At 39.9% G+C, this 20,107-nt stretch overlaps 1 protein-coding gene across 1 annotated transcript in view; it reads left to right on the forward strand.

Annotated features, from left to right (window-relative positions):
- The window catches only part of TPK1 (thiamin pyrophosphokinase 1), a gene marked incomplete at both ends in the record, with an annotated part of 307,976 nt that overhangs the window by 166,342 nt on the left and 121,527 nt on the right, over window positions 1-20,107 (forward strand). The window contains one exon of the mRNA XM_080338654.1: window positions 17,329-17,424. Within this exon, the coding sequence (XP_080194780.1) occupies window positions 17,329-17,424 (96 nt within the window). The remainder of the gene's footprint in view (window positions 1-17,328; window positions 17,425-20,107) is intronic.

Here is a 20,107-nt window from a genome sequence, read left to right on the forward strand (position 1 = left end):
TTGTCGTATATAATGTTCCTTTGCCATGCTCATTCCAGAACCAATTGTCTGTCCGACATCTCTGGTTTCTGGTTGAACTGCAGGCTGTCAGACTTAGTGCTCCTGGCTAAATTAATGAAACTTGGTGTCTACAGCTCATCTGAGGAATTCATTTGGTTGTCTAAGGACAGTTAGGTATTTCAGCTGAATATCACGTCAGTTCTCCTTTTAAATATTGGTAGATGCTGGCTACAGATTCCTGTGTGTGTAACTCTTTTCTGCCTGTCCGCATTATAGTCCCTTCCTCAATTGAATGTGATGCATTTACCTGGTAAAATGACTCCGGATCTTTTTTAGACTTCCCTTAAAGCCACTAGTAACATTTCTTGTCTTTTCTCCTTTCTGCTTCTCTTCCCAGCCTCCCCTTCCAGGATGGGCTTTGTTTCCCACTTTGAGGCCAAGCTTATTAGGTGTCCCCTGGGACATCTTTATCCTGATTGACCTGAGTGTGTCTGCGGCACAACCCGCAGGACTCCCGAACCCGGGAACATGACACGAAGGTGTCTGCAGCAATTCTGCACAGAGCTGGCATGGAGGGAGCAGTGCTTCTGCACTGGGGTTTCACTTGTTGTGTTGTAGGCTGCTAATCAATACAAGAAAGCTTAACAACTGCCTGAGTAATACACAGAATATTTAGAATTCAAAGTAGTTCCAGAGCATTGCCATGCCCTTGACATTCAGTTACTATGTGTAATTATAGCATAACACAATTATTACACTAGTCATCTTTATCTTTCTGTATTATGGGAAGTAATAAAGTCTGCTGTGATTCATTTTTCAGCCGAAAAACCCATTTCGGTAAGCATACTACTGAGCAAGAAAGCTACTGTTGTGGTACAATCGAATAGACAGTGTTTATTCTCCCTACCCGCCTGACTCCCTAGAATTTTACTAATAGCTTACTTAAAAGCAGGTACTTCATTTAATCCTGTTAGTGCTATTTTGCTACTTGGTACAGAAGAAGGATGGCCCGAGATAGATCAATAACAGAGAAAGGGATGATATTAGGTTGGGGATTATGCACAGTTACAGAAAACGGGATAATGCAGATTATCACTAGCAATTTCAGTTTATCGGGAATGCCTTGCAAGGAACATTTGTCCAAAGTTCCTAGGCCGATGTATTGACTCAGTGAGCCATTCCCATGTATTTCTAAATACTTTGTTTCCCCTGTCCCTCTTGCTTTATTGATCGCATTGTATGTCACCACACTTAATCTAGAAGTCGAGTGTGTAATGTTTTTATTATCATTTGTGGTGTCACAGTACCTCTGAGCCCCACGTTTAGGTCATTTTCGCCCATACCTTTTCCCCCATCCCCCACTCTGTTTTGACAAGAGCCATTCCAGAGTGGGCTGTGCTCCCCATTTAGTTGAAGGCTTAATTTTATGATATAAGATGCCTTGTCAGAGGTTTTCAAAATCTGGTCAAGGACTCTTGCCTTCCCTGTATTGTTTCTGCAGATTGTGGGCTTGCATCATTCAGTACTTCTTGAGAGCTGATTCACACATTCATCTCCTTTCATAGTCATTAGGAAAAAACTAAGTGAAGAAGAACCTCATAGGTGAGGTAGGGTAAAGGTGTCTATATGTGTTCTTCCCTTCCCACCTCCTTATACTGTGATGTACAGGTTCAATACTGTACTAATCAGCATCTGGCTCAGTCTGCTCCATCCAGTTGTTTCTCCTGACAATGCCAAGCCAGAGATTGCAGACATCTTCCATGTGTTAAAAACATGGGCTTGTTTCAGAGTTGACTGGGAGGGTGGGTGACCCTCCTGCTGTTGGTGACAAAGCTGGTGATGGGAACCCCAGTTACCCTGGCTGCTTGTCAGGCCAGGAGGGGCCAATGTGGGGAACTGGGAAAGGTAACTGGAGAGACCACATTCAGCTGCAAGCCAGGAGCAAGAGTATGGCTTTCATTGCAGTAGTTTTGTTTGCTTTGAGATGTGGTTGGCCTACAAAAGGGCTGGCCTTTGCCACAACTTGCCTGGAGGGCTGAGATACTGACACAGTGGATCTTGTCTGAAGCAGCTTTTTGGCCAAAAGGTTTGGACAGAGAAGCTAAGTTATGAAGAGCAGGAATGGGCCACTAGTGAATAGGGAAGGGCCACTGTTGGGAGCAATAGGTTGCTGCTTTTCTTACAGTTTGCATTTTATACTGTCTGTCTTTCTGCTTCTGAGCTAGAAATCTAGGAAAGTGAGTTGAAACATGGGAAATCAAATAATTGAATATTTGGAATGGAAGAGGAAAAAGTGAGAGCTGGGTGGTGCAGCAGGAATATCCTCTCAGATCATTAACTTCTGTTTGAGTCACTGGAGATTTTCAAGGCAATAGGGGGTTCAGGATTAAACAACTATTAGATACATTGCTTTTAAAGAAAATAAAATTGGATAAGAGATGCAGGCAGCACATCAGCCTTCTCAGAGATGGGCTGTTCACAACAGTGTAATTGTTAGTGGTTGACAGTGCTTTCAGAACTCCCATTGGGATGAATGTGGTATGTAAAAATAAGTATCTGAGGGCAATAATTCATTAGTTACTCAAAAAATATAAGATACCATGAAAAATGAAATGCAAGGTAAACACGGAATTATCCAAATCTCAGTAGCAAATCCAGCTGTAGCATTTGGACTCTCTTGCTGTCTTCACACTTTCATAGGTATTTCCTCTGCTTTGCCAGCCCTGGGACAGTCTGTGCAACAGTGTCTTCTGGCGTATGTTTCTATTCTCTGTTTTTTGCTACCTAAATTCATTATTTATATCTCTTTTTTCTAATTTTCCATGTCTTCAGGAAGAAACAGCTGAATCCCTTGAAATACAGTTGTGTGGCCCTCAAGTCTAAGAGGGTCTTTCAAGGACTGTGGAAGTCTCCTGTCTCCTAGAAGCTCTGCACCTTACACCAGTGTTGGCCTAGCAGCAGTGACAGAATGTGACCAGAATTACTGTGGCCCATTTGTGATGATCCATAGATAAAGCAACTGTGCTTTGTCAGTTCAATAAACTTGGAGAAAATGGCATATTTTCCTGAAGCAAAGAGAGATCTTGCTCTTAGTTACTCCATCTCAGCAGGAAGAGGAAGCTTAGTTCAGCATTGCATCATGCAAAGTATAGATGTTGGTTGAGTTCTGGTTGCATCCACTGGTGATGATGGAAGGTGCTGCAGGTATGACACAAGATAATTTATATGCATTTCAAGGTGAGTTACAGATTGCTGGAAGTTAAGAAAAGATGTATCTTGAAGTTGAACTCTACAGGATGCAAGTGAAAGAAAATGCTCATGCCCCTTTCTCACCTTCATTTAATTTTTGCAGAGATGCTTTTTTGAGAGTACAAAACAAGAAGCTGGGGGGATGACAGCCCTATGCAACTACATCAGACATCCTAATGTTGAATAATAACAGCAATCTGTCATACGAACATATCAAAATAATTGGTTGTGCTTCATTGGTAATGTTGATCAGCCTGCATGGCAGTACCTTCTGTCACCAAAATGATTTACAGTAAGTGTGCAGATGTTATTTACAGTAACCTGCTAATTCTTCTTGAATGAGGGACTGTATTTCTTCTTGCATATGATAGTCTTAGCTCCATTTAAATGAGCTCTGTTCACTCTCCACCAAATTATTTGGAACAAATAAGTAGTTAAATTAAATTAAATGCTGAGTGGTATAGCACTGTTTGAAGTTTAATATTAGCAAAATTTTGAATGAGCTTGGTAGAAATGGAGGAAAATGCTCCTGCGGTCAGAAGACATGTGTTATGGTCTTTTGCAAAACTTTTTCCTTAGTCACATATTTTTACCTAAGTCTGTGGTAGTTCTCTTCTACTTCCATTCTAACAAGCTAACCAAATCCTTTTCTTGCTTAATGATAATTTGAATGAGTTGATCACAGTGGTTCTAGGGTTTTTTCCAGTAAACCCATTGAAAACAATATATTTTACTTTTCACTAGACTGTGTTCAGATACCAATTTCACACAGAATCACACAATGTTGGGGATTGGAAGGGACCTCAAAAGTGTTAGACCGTCACATTCAAAAAAAATAATTGAAAGCTGCAGTTCGGAATTTCATTTGCGTTACATGCACAAAAAGTTGGAAAGGAAGTATCTAGGGAATAAAAGTACTGACTTCACATAAAATATCTGGAAGTGCAACAGTGATTCTTCAAGTTTACATGAAGAAAGTATCAAATAACTATCTTCTTCCACTTAGTAATAATATAATTTGATCAGAAAACCAGCTTTTGCTTTATATCTGCTGCAAAACCATTTCCACTGTCAATCCCAAATGTGATTCATTCAAATGAAAAAATAAGCAAGTTGCATACTTCCCCTGTTGTGGTATTTTTATTTTTATTTGATGCACCATGTATTTCTAGAGTGCACAGTATTTGAATTTCCAAAGGAAGCAAAAGCTTCTATGATACCTAAAATGAGGATGCAGAAGAGGTGATGATTACTACTAACTTCTTTTTCCCTGTAAAAGTCAAGGTGAAGAAATTAAGTTTTAAAATAATTTTAATATGGGAAAATCACAGATGTTCATGCATGGCTATGTCTTAAAAAAATTGTGGAGAAGAGCTAGGCATTTGCCTCAAGCAGTTGTTTATCTTATTAGGATTATGGCTACGTTACATGTCTGTATCATGATGGTTCTTGTTGCCATATGGACTACCTCTTGGATGCTTATTCACGTATCTTCACAGTGCATGCTAGAAGTATTAATTTATTGCACACTTGCAGGACTGAGATGGAGAGAGGCCAAAACTTGCAGGACTGGGGTGGAGAGAGGCCAAAACTTGCAGGACTGAGGTGGAGAGAGGTCAAAATCAAAGCCTAACACCCACAGAAGCTGGGAACCATTTAGTGCCCAAATATGACTGCGGAGCTGTGCACTGACGGCTTGTCCAGATCATGCGAGATTCCTGTGGCAGCATCAGTGGCTGAACCCTTAGTTGGTGAACATTATCTCAGTGCCTTGACTGAAAGACAGTTTCCTTCTGATTATGAATCTGAAGAGTGGCAAAGAGATGACTAATTTGCAATGAATAGTAAAAGTAGGGCAATGTCTCCAGATGGCATGAGTGGACAACTAGTAATTAGGCAGACATGGAATGAAAGGTGTAGAGGGAGTTTTGACTTGTTTAAAGGAAAACTGTTAAGTGTCTGAATGTACTGGAATCTGTTGACATTTAGAATATGATCTGCAGCTTGAAAAGCGAAGCCTCTCAACACATAATTTTTGTGGTCCAATTCAGGCAGAGGACTGTCATCCCTTTGTGTAAGGAAAAGCACATTGAGTTCCTACAAAAAAGGAAAGCAACTCTAACGCCTTCTGTCAGTAGAGAAAGGCTGCTTTTTATATACCACAGGTATTGCTTGTCTATAGGCTTGTCGTTGATGTTTTCTCTGGATGCTAGGGATTTTGAAACATGAGTTTAAAAAAAGATTGGGAAAGAGAGAAAGTGTTACTGGGCATGGGCATGGACTGGGGATTTGTACTTATGTCACTCCTGCATGCAAGGGGGGATATAGCTGCATAAAAAAGACTTCGGTAAATATCAGGAGAAACACATAGCAGGATCTCATGTGGTGTGGTACACTTTTCTGCTGGAAAAGAGCAAGACCTCCAAGGCTTGAAAAATCTTTTAAGTAAACTGAACACAACACTTGAGGGTATACTGGAGAAAAACTTTCTCGTTACAAAGACAGACAGGATGACTGAAAAGGTTAGTTTAATCTGCATGTTTTATCATCCAGTTAGCGTATGCATTTCCTTCTCACAGCAAATCCAGCCCTGCAAAACATTTAGGAAACATTTTCTTTGCAAGTACCCTCATACCTTCAGAAATGTCTGACAAATCTTTAACAGAATGGGTTTAAGGGCAATCACTAATGTTCATCGTTGCTTGAAACTGCTTCATAGTGGGAGGCTTTTGAGTGGTAGAGCCAGGTCTGGCACTGATGTGCCCATAGAGCTGTTCTGTGCCTGCTCAGTGTAGATATAACCCACCTATCCATGAAATAGGTCATTGTGATCTAGCTAGCTGGCTTCCTAGAAGCAGTGGCAGTATTTAGATCTGTTTAGACTGTAAGACCCACCAGAGAGACAGAGGCTTTCAGGTAGAGCCTATGCTGAGCTTGTTGCCCACTAAAGCTTGCTTAGGTCCACTCCACTTTGCAATAACGGCATTGACTGTGGTAGAGACATAACCACTGTCTGCAAGCCCCAGCTGGAAAAGAGCCAAATATTCTGAAAACTTCAGAATTTGGGGGCACATGTACCTGCATATCTTGCTATCTCCACATGGATCTGCTTCAGGCTTATAGGTCAGGCAAGATTCAGTCAAAATAATTGATATGTGGGGAAGACCTGCGTAAGTTAAAAAAAAAAATTTAAAATTGCCCCTTCAAAAAGTGAAAAATATAGCCCTGCTGAGCTTCTGATGTCTCTTCTCAGAGATTTTCGAAGGTGTAAGCTTTTTTTTAGATTTCTGATCAAAATGCACAAGCAGGTCTTGATATCTTTTCTTCTTTTCTTTCTAACAGCAGTAGTTTAAAATAGTGGATGGGTAGAACGAAGGAAAGCAGAAAAGGAGAAGCTCCCTGATGTGATTATGCGTTAGAATAGGGCGTTATGGAAATTTTATATTGCGCCTTACTGTCCTGACTATTGGTATCAATGAATGTTAGATCAGGTTCACACAGCAATCATGTTAGCCTGTATAACTGATGGGATGCTCAAAGCACAGCAGGATGCTCCAGAGCTTCGTGCTTTGTCTAGGCAGCAGTCAGGGAAATGGCTTGTCTTGCATCCTTGCATGTTGCAGATAGTCTGTTAGGCCAGTCTGCCCTCATGTGTGCAGCTAGCTCTTTTAGAAACTTCCATTTGTATTTTAGTGAAATATGTACCTCTGCTTTTTTTGTTGCATTCAGTCCCTGCAAACCAGTTACAGAACTTAGCACAAATGGCTGTGGCTTGCATTTTGAATTATGAATGTGCCCTGACTGTTCCATTGCCCTTTGTCAACAACAGATGGCATGAGGCCAAATTCTGCTCTCAGTCGTGCTGGGGAAGATCATAGGATCTGATCTTTCACATAGATGTCTGTTCGGGGTGATTCACTTAAGACATACACTACAGCATTCATAGATATCAGACTGGGACCCCCACTTTCTGGAGATGGACATATATCTCTTAAAATATAACTTATCCAGTGGACTGTGGCTGATCACAGCTCACTGGATGGTTAGTGGAGTGGGTTCTGAACAGACCCTGTTAGAACAAGATGACTGCATAGTGCATTTTGCAGTCTGTGTCTATTATGTTGTGTTAGCTTGTCTTTGCCAGGGACCATAGCTCTCTGTAAGGAGAGCTAGAAGTACCACTGGTAGACTTGAGAAATCAATGTTGCTATATAAAGCAAAAAAAATATCCTACTAGGAGAGATCTAGGGTATATCAATGCAAAATCTCATATTGCAAAGCCCCCGAGTAGTTGTTTATATATCATGTGGAAAAGAGATGGGGAGAAGGATGTTCAGCCCAATTGTGAGGTGTTCTTTCTTTCTAAACCTGTCTATTGAAAAAGCAGGCCTAGAAGTAGGCCTGGAAGATAAAACTGGTTTTAGCTTACGAGGTAGTGAAGTGCTGTCAGACCTAAAGACTAAATGTTTGTTCAGCAGCCTCACATTGCAATTCAGAGTAGCTGAAGCCCTCCACAAATCAAAAATGCAGCAACGGTGTGAATATGGTGTGTGACCTTTTATTGTTCAAGAATCTACCTCTGTTATGTGGAAATATACCAAATATCCTGAATTGCACTTGGAAATGTGTTCGTACTCAGTGGAACACTTCCTAGTGATGAAGTCAGACCTGCTCTGCTGGGCAAGGGTTTGATTTTCCTGAGCTTCCCCTTATGTCTGTCAAAATGTCAGCATGTCAATTACTTGGGTTCATTGCTCCCGCATGGTTTGGTGATCTTTGGAAAAGGACTGTACAGCTAGATGGTGGTTGTTGTTGGTTTTGTTATTGTTGTTACTATTATGAATTTTCATTTGTTATTAGATTTGCAATATCACTTGTTGAAGTACAGAATAATGTAATTTTATTTTATTTTTAATTTAGGAGACCTGTTTCACTCGTCTGCACAAAGATTAGGCATTGTTAATCTATTCAGTCTTTATAATTCTTGGACCCATAAAGTTCAGTTCAGTAAACAACATTATAGTTAAATAAACACCAATGTGCCCTTCGACTTTGGCACCCCTTGGAACATTAGTACTTCTGACATGAGAATTTGTTGAAGCATGGGATAGGAACTTTCCTCCAACTATTTCTCCAAAGCAGTATCTCTTTCATGTGTTAATTTTCTGCCTGTAGTTAGCATGGAGTAAGCATGGTTAACAACAAAGTATTAACTTCACTCTGTATTATTGTTTCTGGTGTCGTATAAATATATAACCAGGATGTAGACCTGGTGTAGCGTTGCTGGGAGATACCCAGTTTTCCACGATGTAAACCTGCCGCCTTTCTTAGGCACCAGCACATAGTGAAAATGTTATATAGTCTGCCTGTCCCAGATGATCTGCCTGGAGAAAGCAAAGGAGACATCCATAAATTTAAATTAGCCATTCCCTTCATAGAGAAAGAGAAATATGACTGGAAAGAAGACTGCAAAACTGAAGGAGGGGAAAGAGGGGCCATGCATATAATTGAAAATGTTGAACGCAGAAGCAGACCTGAATTGGGCTAAGGATATGTATAGTCCAGCATCCTTCTTTTGATCTATATGAAATTACCCTGAAACAATGGGGGATTCTAGACAATGAATAAACTTCCCCTACAGAAAGTTTCTTCTATTCTTTGGAACATACAACTCTTATGCTGAGACTGAGAGGTTTTAGAAACTGTCAGCACAATAACAAGGTGGGGGCGGGGGGAAAGTGTTATCTAGTCACATACCTAGCCAAGTTAGAAATTAATACACAAATTAAAGGCAGCCAACTGGTTCATAAAGGAAAAATAACAAGCAGTGGGAAGTAATCAGTGACTTTCCTGAAGGATCAATCTTGGAAGTAAACTTGCTATTTTCTTTAATATGCCAATACCAAAAAGAAAAATGAGCTACTGAATTGTATTGCTAGCACAGATTTTGGAGGTTTATCCACAATAGGAGGATATTTCTTTTTTCAATTTGCTGTCTTTAGATAAGCAAAATCTTTGAATCACTTTGTACTCTTCTGGTACATGTAGACAGAGTTGTGTGAGAAAGTACCATTTTTCGTGAGTATAGCTCAAATTTGGGGCCTGGTCTTAATTAATTCTGTCCAGTCGTTGATATCTGAGATGCAGCTCCACTCTCACAGTCCAAATTATTTTCAGATCGATTACATATCTCTCAAACTATGGACATACTGGTAGATACTAGATGAGGAACAAGAATTTTCTCACATAAAGCCTGTCTGAATGCAAGAGAGAGACTAACTGTACCGGTCATATATATTTAAATAAGAATAATGATTAGAAATGCCTTGCAGGGAGTTTTGTGCCATCCACGTTAACATTTCTTTTGCTATATTCTGTGCATTTTTCACAGTCACAGTGCTCTTGGGTCCCTAGGTTGCTGGCAAAGAGTCATTAAGATGGTATTTAGGATGGCTAAAATTTCCCAGCACAAATCCTTGAAAGTACTCCAGTACAAGTTATGCTGTTTTCTCCTTGTTTTTCTTACCTTGAGGTGAATCTTGAGAGTTAGTGATCAGTCTGGAAACTGGAGTTGATTCAAATACAGTGTCTGCTTATTAACTTTAGTTCTTCAGAGTGTCCGTCATCCTATGTGATAAAAGACAAAAGCTGTTAACCCGAAGAAGTTTTAATTAAAACAAACAACAAAACCAAAACGCCACACCTGTTTGGTTTCTGTGCATAAAGTATTGTAATTTGAAATGCAGGTGGCCTTTCTCTCTCCCTCCCACCTTGTAAAAGCTACCTCAGATGGTTGAACTGCAAGGAATACTGCATGTTGTACTCTTCAGCTTTGTAGGGCATAGGATTAGTGTATGTGGCAGCTTTTCTGTTTCCTGCTTTATTTCAGGAGAGTGCTTGACTCACTTGCATTGTCATTGGTGTGAGTGCCAAAGATATTAGTTTTACTATGTGTTTAAGTGTAGTTACAGCATTTTAGAAATGTTGCAGATCTTAGTCTTGGTTCGAAGTGCATCCAAGTCAACAAAAAAGACTCTCATTGATGTGACTGGATAGTGACTCATGCCACCTGCAATCAGTGGCATGTGCCTCACTTCTGTCAAAGGCTGGTGCTATTTCAGCACTCTGATTTCCCTTACACGAGCTACCTCATATCTTCATGCCTAAATGCACACAGATAGAGTAGCAATTCCTGATTCCAAGTTGTTTTCCAAGAAAAGCAAGGTACCGTATTCAGTCCTATCAATAGATTAGGATGCAAAAGGCCTAATCAGCTTGGGAGACAAAAGCTTTTCATGGTACTGATTACAGAGGGAACCTGACCATCAATTAAAACTCCTCTCTCTAAACCTTTGTTTTTCAGGCAAGGAAGGGCACACAAGGGAAATTTCAAAGAAGATCCAAAAATAGCAGGTGGCTGTCACTGCTGCGCTGTGCTTGGTTTCAATCATCAGATTGGAGAAATAACATGTCTGGGTTGCATAGGGATGTACAAATGTAGGTCTGGTGTTTAAACTCCAGAAATGAGTGTGGAGAGATACGGGCTGTATGTATGAGACTGCCATCTCTTGACAGACCCTTCTACCTCAGTTTTCTCATGCGACACTCTTACCTTTTCACTTGGTTATTTAGAATTTTGGAAAGATCTTAGTGGTCTTCTGATAAAGGTGTTGCAATGACACCTATTTTATTGCACTTTCTGACCTTTGGGTGAGTATTTAAAATGTTTGCTTTCGTGCGCCAAACTCAACAAATCAGACGAATTTGCTTCAGTACAGATAAATACTGGGAATTTATCCAGTAAATGTAATGTTAGCTGTGCTGTTTGATTTTTGTTTCCTGTTTGTTTATTTGTTTTAAAATTTGAGAGGGGTTTTTCTTTGGTTGCTTAGATTTAGAAACCTCTGGTTTTCTGCTTTTCAGTTTGTTATAGGTGGCAAACAAGACATGTTTGCTTTCTTCGATATTGGTCAAATACCAACTAAACAGACTCATATTTTGTTCATTTTAAGTAATTGCCATGATTTCATGAACAATAGACTTTTCTTTTGAAAGGGGGCAACCTAATTAATGCAGAACTCTTTCATTGCTGCTATCTCAACATCAAATATATGGTATAAAAAAGCTATTGTCTACCAGAAGCCACATGCTGCCTCATTAAAAACAAAACCAGGAAACATTTTATTTACTTCAAAAAGGACCATATCAAAATAGAAATAGGGGAAGGGAGGAGAGGCTGCAGCTGTTGCAGTCAAAGTTTCAACTACAGAGCTCTTTTTTTTTAATGCTTGTCAAATTTGACAAGTTCATGTAGCTTTTGGTTTACGGAGGTGTGCATATGTTTACATATATTGACTGGTTTTGGGTCATGCCACCAGACAGTACTTGTTTAATAAATCAAGCAGTGGTCAAAATGGAATATTCTTGGTTTGCTTTTGAGTAATGGGGCTTTCACTTTAGTGTGGATTTCAGTTATTTGGCTTCCAGTGCATATGCTTCAACATGATTAATAAATTCTTTTAGTTAATCTGAATTGCAACACCACTTAATGTGCAATTGGATGAGTCAAAACATCATCCACCTCAGAACTGAGGGCCAAGCAATCTGTACAGTATTAGCTTTGCGCTAATGCCAAGCAGTCAGCCAAATTCAAGTCCAAAAACTGAAAGGAAATGCATTTCACTTAATTATGTATTTTTGCCTATTTCAATATCCAAAATAATTTTCACCAATTACACATATTTGTTTTGTTCTCTACTACAAAAATCAAAAGGCAATTCATACAACTAAGCTGATAACAAGAGAAGCTGTCCAACAGTATTTGAAATTCCCCAAAGAAATTGGTGAACCTCACTGCTTTGCCTTCCATACTTGCATCCTGATCCCAAAATGCAAAGGGATTCAGTTCTCTAATTTCCTGATGGTTTGTAATTCAAAGAGATAAACCTGCTCCTTCATTTTTGGTACCATCTTACTACATCAGTCTCCAGTAACTTATGGCCTTTGGGACATCCGTGCAACTTTTATGCCTATCAGTGGCTCTAAGCTAGATGTTCTATCTTTTTCCAGTCCTATGTCTTTAAATGTTTTCAGAAACCTCATGTGACATTCTAGTCTGCTTTGTTTTTATCCCATGCTAGACTTGCTTTCCATTCTGAGAGAGCTGTTTTGGATGGGCTGTGAAACACTGGGCCAACAACAGAGATGACCCCTGTCCGGATGACTGCCATCTCTGCAAAAAATGTTTCCCAAACTATTTTTTTTATTTATGATACTGAGTCAATGCTCTGGTCACACAACACCACCCTCCTATTATAGACAAGGTGGTCAAACATAATGTCTGTAATCTGTTAAACTTGTTTGATTATACATCCACATATTTATCTTCTTGGCTAGGCCTGGTCCAAGAGCCACAGTCCTTGTGCTCCCTTTCTTTTCATTGATGTGTGGTCTAGAGCAGCACTTTGCTCGGAGCCACATATGCTTTTTCTACAGTTGTTCTTCAGTATCAACTGCATTGAGTCCAATTTGGAGTGTAAATACTTGTCTGCATATTTGGTATGAAAATTTGGGGGGGTTCAAAACATTCAGGTCACTGCAGCTAGTATACGAAGAATGTGGACGTTTGGGGCTATTCCCTAAGTGGGCAAAAGTGGAATAGGATACTGGAGGGGTGAGATGACTGAAATTCCCATGAGCTAGAAATGTACACTAAAAAAAACCAAAGCAAAACAAGAGTGAGAGAACTAGGCAACGCTCTATCTTCTTGCTGCTATTTGACCATTTCAGACTCTCTGAGGTGGAAATATTGCATACCGATTATGGCACAAGTAAGGGAAATGTGTGTTAGGGAAGCCTGGAGCACAGGATGCGTGAGAAAAAGCTGAGGGAAACTGGTTTTACAAACTAGTATTACAAACAACAGTTTGTAATACAAGAGATCCCAGTTTGCCTTGAGCAACCTGAGCTAATCTAACCTATTCTGAGAGATTGGACCAGATGAAATAGTTCTGTGAATCTACAGCTCTTACTTAGTTCATCTGTGAGGTGTTGGGATTGACCCATTACTATTTGGGTAGGTGAGAGGGCAGGTGAGGTCTAGGGGAAGCGAAGTGTTTAGAAATACCATTTAATTTTTATAGGTTCCTTTAAACTTAATTTGTCTGTGCTGTAGTTTGGGGGGGCTCTATAAACTGTCCCCCTTCTTCTCTTTTAGCTTCAGGATACATGTTTTCCCTGTTTCCACCATTTACACTATATATAAATGCGTCTGTGTTGAGATTGATACCTCAAAATTGAGCCTCAGTGCAACAGGAATTGTTAAAAGACTGAACTGGATGTCACTGGTGCACTAAGTGAGCACAGCCAGACACAAGCTTCAAACGATAGACTCAAATGGCTTGCCATAGGAGGGTCTTGGAGAGAGAGTACAAATGGTACTTTTATTTTAGGTATTCTGTCCTAATTATATTCTCATGCTCAGAAAGATTAGAGAAAGAACAAACATGACTTTCTTTTAATTAGAGATTCATAAGGACGTGGGGGAATGGACATCTATACACTGCTTTCTTCAAACACACAACATACTGTGATGCATAATATTTCTAGAAATGGAAGAAATGCTGGGATGTTCAGACTGACATTTCAGTGCCTGTCTGATTTCTGTGTCTGTCTGAAATATAGGGTTCAATAATCCTATTATGTGTGTCTGGCACACTCCTCCTTCTTTAGCAATGTGCCTCCTATAACTGCTATAATAAGACGGAACAGCCAAAGCCTAATTCTGTGTGCCTCATCCTATCATTCAGCAAAGTTATATCGTCATCAGATGCAATCTATTGTTTTCTTTCCTGCTGTGTGGTATTGATTTTTCTAACCTTTCCTAATGTTAAATTTGTTTGGCTTTTTAACTTTCTTACCAAAGGTTAATGTTATTAAGTTGAGCAGACATCTATAATACTACAGGCATTATTGCCTATCTTGCAATTGTTATACTGTCCTTTCATTAAACTCTGGCTGCACTGGAAAGCTCTGTCTTGAAGATTTTTGTCATTCGGGAGTAACATGGTGAAGGTTGACAAGAACTGCATTTGAATTGTCATCCAATTCTGTGGTATAAAATATCAGATTCAATACATCAGGAGCAACAGATTTATCTAAAACTCTCTTACCATCAGTGAACGTGTACTGCACAGACCTTAATTCCAGTGAGTATGTAAAGAAGATTGAGGAAGGTGTGAGTGCTGCTGCCTGTCCTCTTCCCCAGTATGGTCTGACCACACCAGTCTCTTTGCCATTGTGGCAAAAGGTGCAGATCTAAAATCTCTGCCCATTCTAGAAATGGTTATCTGTTTAATGTGGAAGGAAAATGAGAAATCATGGTTTAATCTGAAGGAAGTGGTGGCTTTTATGGTGGCCCTCTGTCAACGTTTTTCAGTAAGATCCAGAGCAAAACTTGTATAATGTTTCAAAGGTGCAGACCATGAGTAAACAGGTTCAGATACCACTGTTAAGCCAGGTTTCATTTTTAGTTACTGCTGCCACAGTACCCTCTTGGTATCAGTATCACAGGTACAGTAACTTGCCTTTAATGAATTGTGCATTTGACATCCTGGTTACACATTTATTTAGGTTGCATTTCTGTGACGTGTCGTTGAGGCCTTTTATTTTGAATATGTGCAAAAGACAGGAGCAGGACTGAACATGGGATGTTTGTGTGTGATGCATCATGGCTTTATTCTGGAGCTGTGATAAATACTTCGGTGCTCTCCAGCCACCATGCTGACATTTTATTGCCTTGGTGGTACCTTGGAGTTGCTCTGAAATATTTTTCTTATCCAAGAACATCCTGAGAAGCTAGGCAAGAACCAACCTCAAGTGAAATGTTTTTAATAGTAGAAACCATAAAATAATCAATAATAAAATAATTTAAGCTGTAGTAGATGATCAGTTAAAAAAACCCTCCAGACAATTTGGTCTTCTCTGGGTGGAAAGCAGAACTGCAGCCTACCTGCAGCTGCCAAAACATGACTGTCCAAGGAGGAGATCAAGCTTGTTAGTGAATGCAGGAAGGAGTATTTCAAAGTGCTGGAGGAGAGAGGTGGTTAAATTTTTTATTCATAAATCAGTACATATAAACAGCTTACTTCTGCCAATGCTGTGAAGCCAAGGAATGGCCCTGGCAAAAGATAAAAGACTTTCCTTCCATACTGCTAATTTAAGAGCTGGTAAATCGCGTTCTGTCTCTTCTCCCATGCTCAGCTGTCCCTGCCATTGATTTAGTCTTTGTCTGTCACGTTCTCATGCTGTTCAAAGGCTGATTGTGAAAGACTGGGAAGGTTCTGTCTGTTCACAGTTTCTCACAGCTTGGTCTGTCTTGCCAGTATCAACTCTGATAATTAGACTTTCTGAAAGCACTACCTTCTTGGTGAATGAGACATCTTTTCATTTAGTGGGGCTTTGATTAGCAAGTTCCCTTCAGTCGTTTTCAGGTCCGACTGTGAGCTTTCAGGGTGGCCTGAACATCCCTGTGCCTTTCTTGGGCTCCCTCCGTGTCTCTGGCTGGCATTGCACAACTCACACGTTCATTATATAGATTCCAGATGGCTTGTGTCCCTTCTCCCCCTGCCAGTTTTATGTTTCAGTGTTTCCTGGTGAAGACTGGAGAAGTGGCACATCTTCAAATTGTTTCATGCTTAGCAGTGAGCCCAGGCTCCAGCTGCATTTTCCCCAGCATCTTTGTGGTGGCAGCAGCAGCATCGCTTCTGCAAGAGAGATCTCTGGTTACTAGTGCTATTGCAGCTATGTGATGCTTTACCTCAGTGCACCTGTTATTACTATTTGAAAAGGTAATGAGAGCAATATCAAGGTTTCAGAAAGGCTACCACTTTTGACCAGGTTTCCTTTCAGAAGTTTTAGAGGAGGGAGAAGGGATATAATAAAGATAATGGCGTGATCTCCTTCCTTATCTCTTCCACTTCATCCAAATCCACTACTGCACGATGGTTTTGTTTCGTTTTATATGCATTCTGGCTGTGCAGGGAAGCATTTCGGTGATAGTGTATGTCTTTCTATTGGAGGCTCATTATTTTGTTGCATGCAGTCTGATAAACTCCATCCATGCACTGATCTGGGAAATTTTGTCTTCTATACCTTTATTTGTACAACTAAGGTAGAGGGTTTTTTTTCTGATTTAAGAAAATAAGGTACTTTATACACATAGGCACACATACAAATATTCTGTAGTCTGAATGCTTTTCTCTTATCAGTTGTTATTGTGTATAGCAGAAACATAAAATCTATCAGATAAAGGCAAAGCTAGGAGGCTTTTAAGAGGACCTTGAAGTGGTAGGAGAGGGAACCTCTAAATCCAGCGTCTATGGTTCTTATTGTAATTTATGATGCTGTATTGGATATTTTGTGTCCTTGAAACATCTTTGAATAGTGACTTTACTTGGTAGATACACTCCACTTTTCCTTACCCAGCTTTTTATCAGAGGCTTAGGAGTTGGTTTAGCTTTCAATTAAGAAATGTGAACTCCTGCTTTTCTCCCCTTTAACATGCTCTCATCTATATTACCCCACTGCAAGAAAATTGTTGTTGCATCACTGCAAAATAACTAGTACAACTGCACTGGTTCCGGGAAGCTTGAGCACTTTTGTATGCTTATATTTAAACATATTTGAATATATGTAGCAGAAATGTAGTAACTGTAGCACCAGGGAACAGTCATTTTCCTGAAACCTGATCCTGGAACTTACTGGTCATCCAGGGCTCACCACACCAGGACTTGTCCATCCAGCAGAGCATTGCAGAACATGCTTATCCGAACTCACAAATGTACTTGATGGGTTCTGAATGTCTACTGTGCCTATTAAACTGCTGTTTCATAATAATTTGTTCAGCTGGGACCTATGGTCTTCGGGCTCTGTAAGGGTAATGGTCTTTTTACTTAATTCCGCATCTGCACACAGAGACTTGTTGACTGCAGTTAATTTTACCAAAGATATCATTAGTTCTCCAAATTGAAAGTTGACTGGCATTATTTTCTTCTTCCCCTTTTGCTGTATCTTCCTTAGGGATGCGAGTTAATTGACACCATGGATCAGGACTTCACAGATTTCACGAAGTGCCTTCAGATACTCCAGAAAAAGATAGAGAAGAAGGGCCTCCAGGTAAAGGCGACACATCTTCTGTCTCTAGTTCTTACTAATTACTCTTCCTCTCAATCTATTTAGATTTATGTTTCAAGTTTGCACTGAAATTAAACAATATTTTCTGTAGCCTTGCCTTTCTGTGGTTTTGCCATACTTTACTGCATACCTTGTAAGCATTGATGCTTCTGCTAAAAGGAATTACACAGTGTGTCAACAAACAAACGTTGGCTTTCTTAAAAGGCAGCTTGTATTGATCTCTCTTAATGAACTACCCAAAGTGCAGAAGAGCTGATGTGGCTGGTGTTCAAAGCCAGTGTCCCACTTCAGCATGTAAATATACTTTCAAGTCTTGGCACAACGAGCCTTGATGTTCATCTCTTTCCTCTCCCCTCCCAAAGGTGAGATGGGAGGGGGAAGCTTATCCTGCCAGCCTTACATATGGTAAACAATATCTCCTTCTGCAAAAGGTTCCCCTGGAATCAAAGGGAGCCTTTGCAGAGCAAGCAGTGCACTAAACTTGAAAGAAGCCATATGGAGTTGTCAGCTGCTCATTTCTTTGGAAAGGCAAAGGAGGCAACGATCCCCCTCCCCTTCCACAGTTCGGTTTCAGAGGCCCACTTGTTTAATCTCTCTGAGATGCGAAGTTAAAATTCCTTGGGAAACTGCAACATGATGAGTCAATGGCGGATGTGCTTTTGGAATTGCTGCCCTTTCCTCCGCAGGGAGCAGTCTTTCCTAAGGGCTGAGCTCTCTCTTCTGCTCTGTACCTACGTGTGAAAGAAACTGAAAGGAAACGGCTGCTGCATACTCTGACCAACAGTGAGAGCAAGAGTCATGTCAGAAAATAAAAATAACATCACAAGATGGAAGGTGGTGTGTAAACCTCCTCTTTTGCCATTTTTGTTGTAGCAGGATAGGGGAGTTGCCTGACTTCCTGAGATCACTGTGGTCCAAGAAAGCAGCAAGACATGCACATGCCAATACCGCTCCCTCTTTCTTCTCTCCTCACTTCAGGCTGCTGAATAATTAACCAGTTTTTGCTTGAGCTATTTTGAAATGTCTTGATTTTCTAAAGGAAATACATGTCCATGGGACATTTGAGAGTGCTGTTGCACAATGCCCATCTGCAATTGCATCTCCTCGTGCTGCCCTCAATACACACTGTTGTTCATCAGGTTTTTTACTCACCGGTATAGACAGAGACGGGAGTGTTTCTCCATACACTTACCTGTCTGGCTGTGAGCCAGGAAACTCTATTATTGTTTGTTTTTTTTCCCCTATAATTTATCATCACAAGAGCACAGAAGGGTGGTCTTGCTATCTAGGACATGAATGATAATGAGTGCTGTCAGAACAGATGAGCCACCTAGGATTTTTTTTTTTTACTTTGGCAAGTAAAGTGCTTCCCTATTAACAGAATTATCCTTAGAATGAAGGAGAACTTGAGTGTTTCCTGAATTTGGTTCATTATCATATCCCAGCTATTGCTACAGAGGGATTTTTTTTAAGCTATCACAAGAGATTTTATAATGAATAATCAATGTGTGTTTAAAATAAGAGCAATGGGAACGTGACAGCTACAGATGTGTTTCAATAATAAGTAGCCTATTTGTAAAACTTCTAACTCTTTGATCACTCTCCTACGTAAAGCCATGTTAAGTTGGCTAAAGGATACTACATTGTAATCCTTGATAATATCTTGTAAAGTACAAGCCAGACTGTAATTGCAGTAATTGTGTAGCGTTCATGCCTGTGTAGCAAACCTGAGATTTCAGTTCAGTTATATTTTCTTGCTGTTACATTTAAGATGTGCTTTAAATACAATCTGAGTTTTTCAGAGGTGCAAGAAGTAGCACAGATATGTCTTCTGAAACTAAGTACCATGTTCATTAAATGCTAGCTGCTTCTTGCTTCCAGTGTCTGTTCCATAAAACCTAGTAAAATGGTATCAGCTGAACCATGCACACTAGCTAAAGCATACATTTCTATTTTTGGTCTTATACATTTTCTGACATAATGAGTTTCAAGAAGTCATTGATTCAACTTAGGCAAACAATATATGTATAACTGTATATGTATGTATACATATGTATGTATAATATGTATGTAACTGTATAAATTACTAGTTTGGGTTCCAATTTGCCCTTTGTTCAGAAGTATTAGGTATAATTCATTAGTAAGAGGCCTGGTGATTCTTTTGGATGTCCCCATAATGTAGTGCTTAGCTTGATGGCTGGTCCCCCAACATCACAGAGATTCTGAGCACTTGCACCAAATACTGGCCTCAGTTTATGGGTGCAACCACTTGGCTCCTCTGAAGCTTGAGCTCCTTTAAATACCTAAATTTGCACTTAATTTAAGTGTCTTTGTGGGTAACATTCTGTCATAAAAAATGCCAAGTGGTAAGTAAACAGACGTTTCAAGCCATAGATCTAAAATCTTTGAGGAGAGTGCAAATTTCTTCAGAGAAGAAAGCTGTTATTGAATTCTGTGGTCACCTGGGAAGTACATACAGCCAAGAAGAAAGAAAGGTCCAGGATCTGAAAACTAGAAGTGGATATAGAAGGGGTTCTTCATCTGCATGTGCATTTTTTGGCCTCAAGTACAAACTTGCCTGTCACAATGTGGCGTTTTCTCCCCTTCTGGAAAAAAAAAATCATAAAAGCTTTCCTTTTATCTGAGAGTATTAATAGGGTGGAAT

The sequence above is a fragment of the Nesoenas mayeri genome, assembly GCF_963082525.1.
Source record: "Nesoenas mayeri genome assembly, chromosome: 2".
In the NCBI taxonomy this organism is placed as follows: domain Eukaryota; kingdom Metazoa; phylum Chordata; class Aves; order Columbiformes; family Columbidae; genus Nesoenas; species Nesoenas mayeri.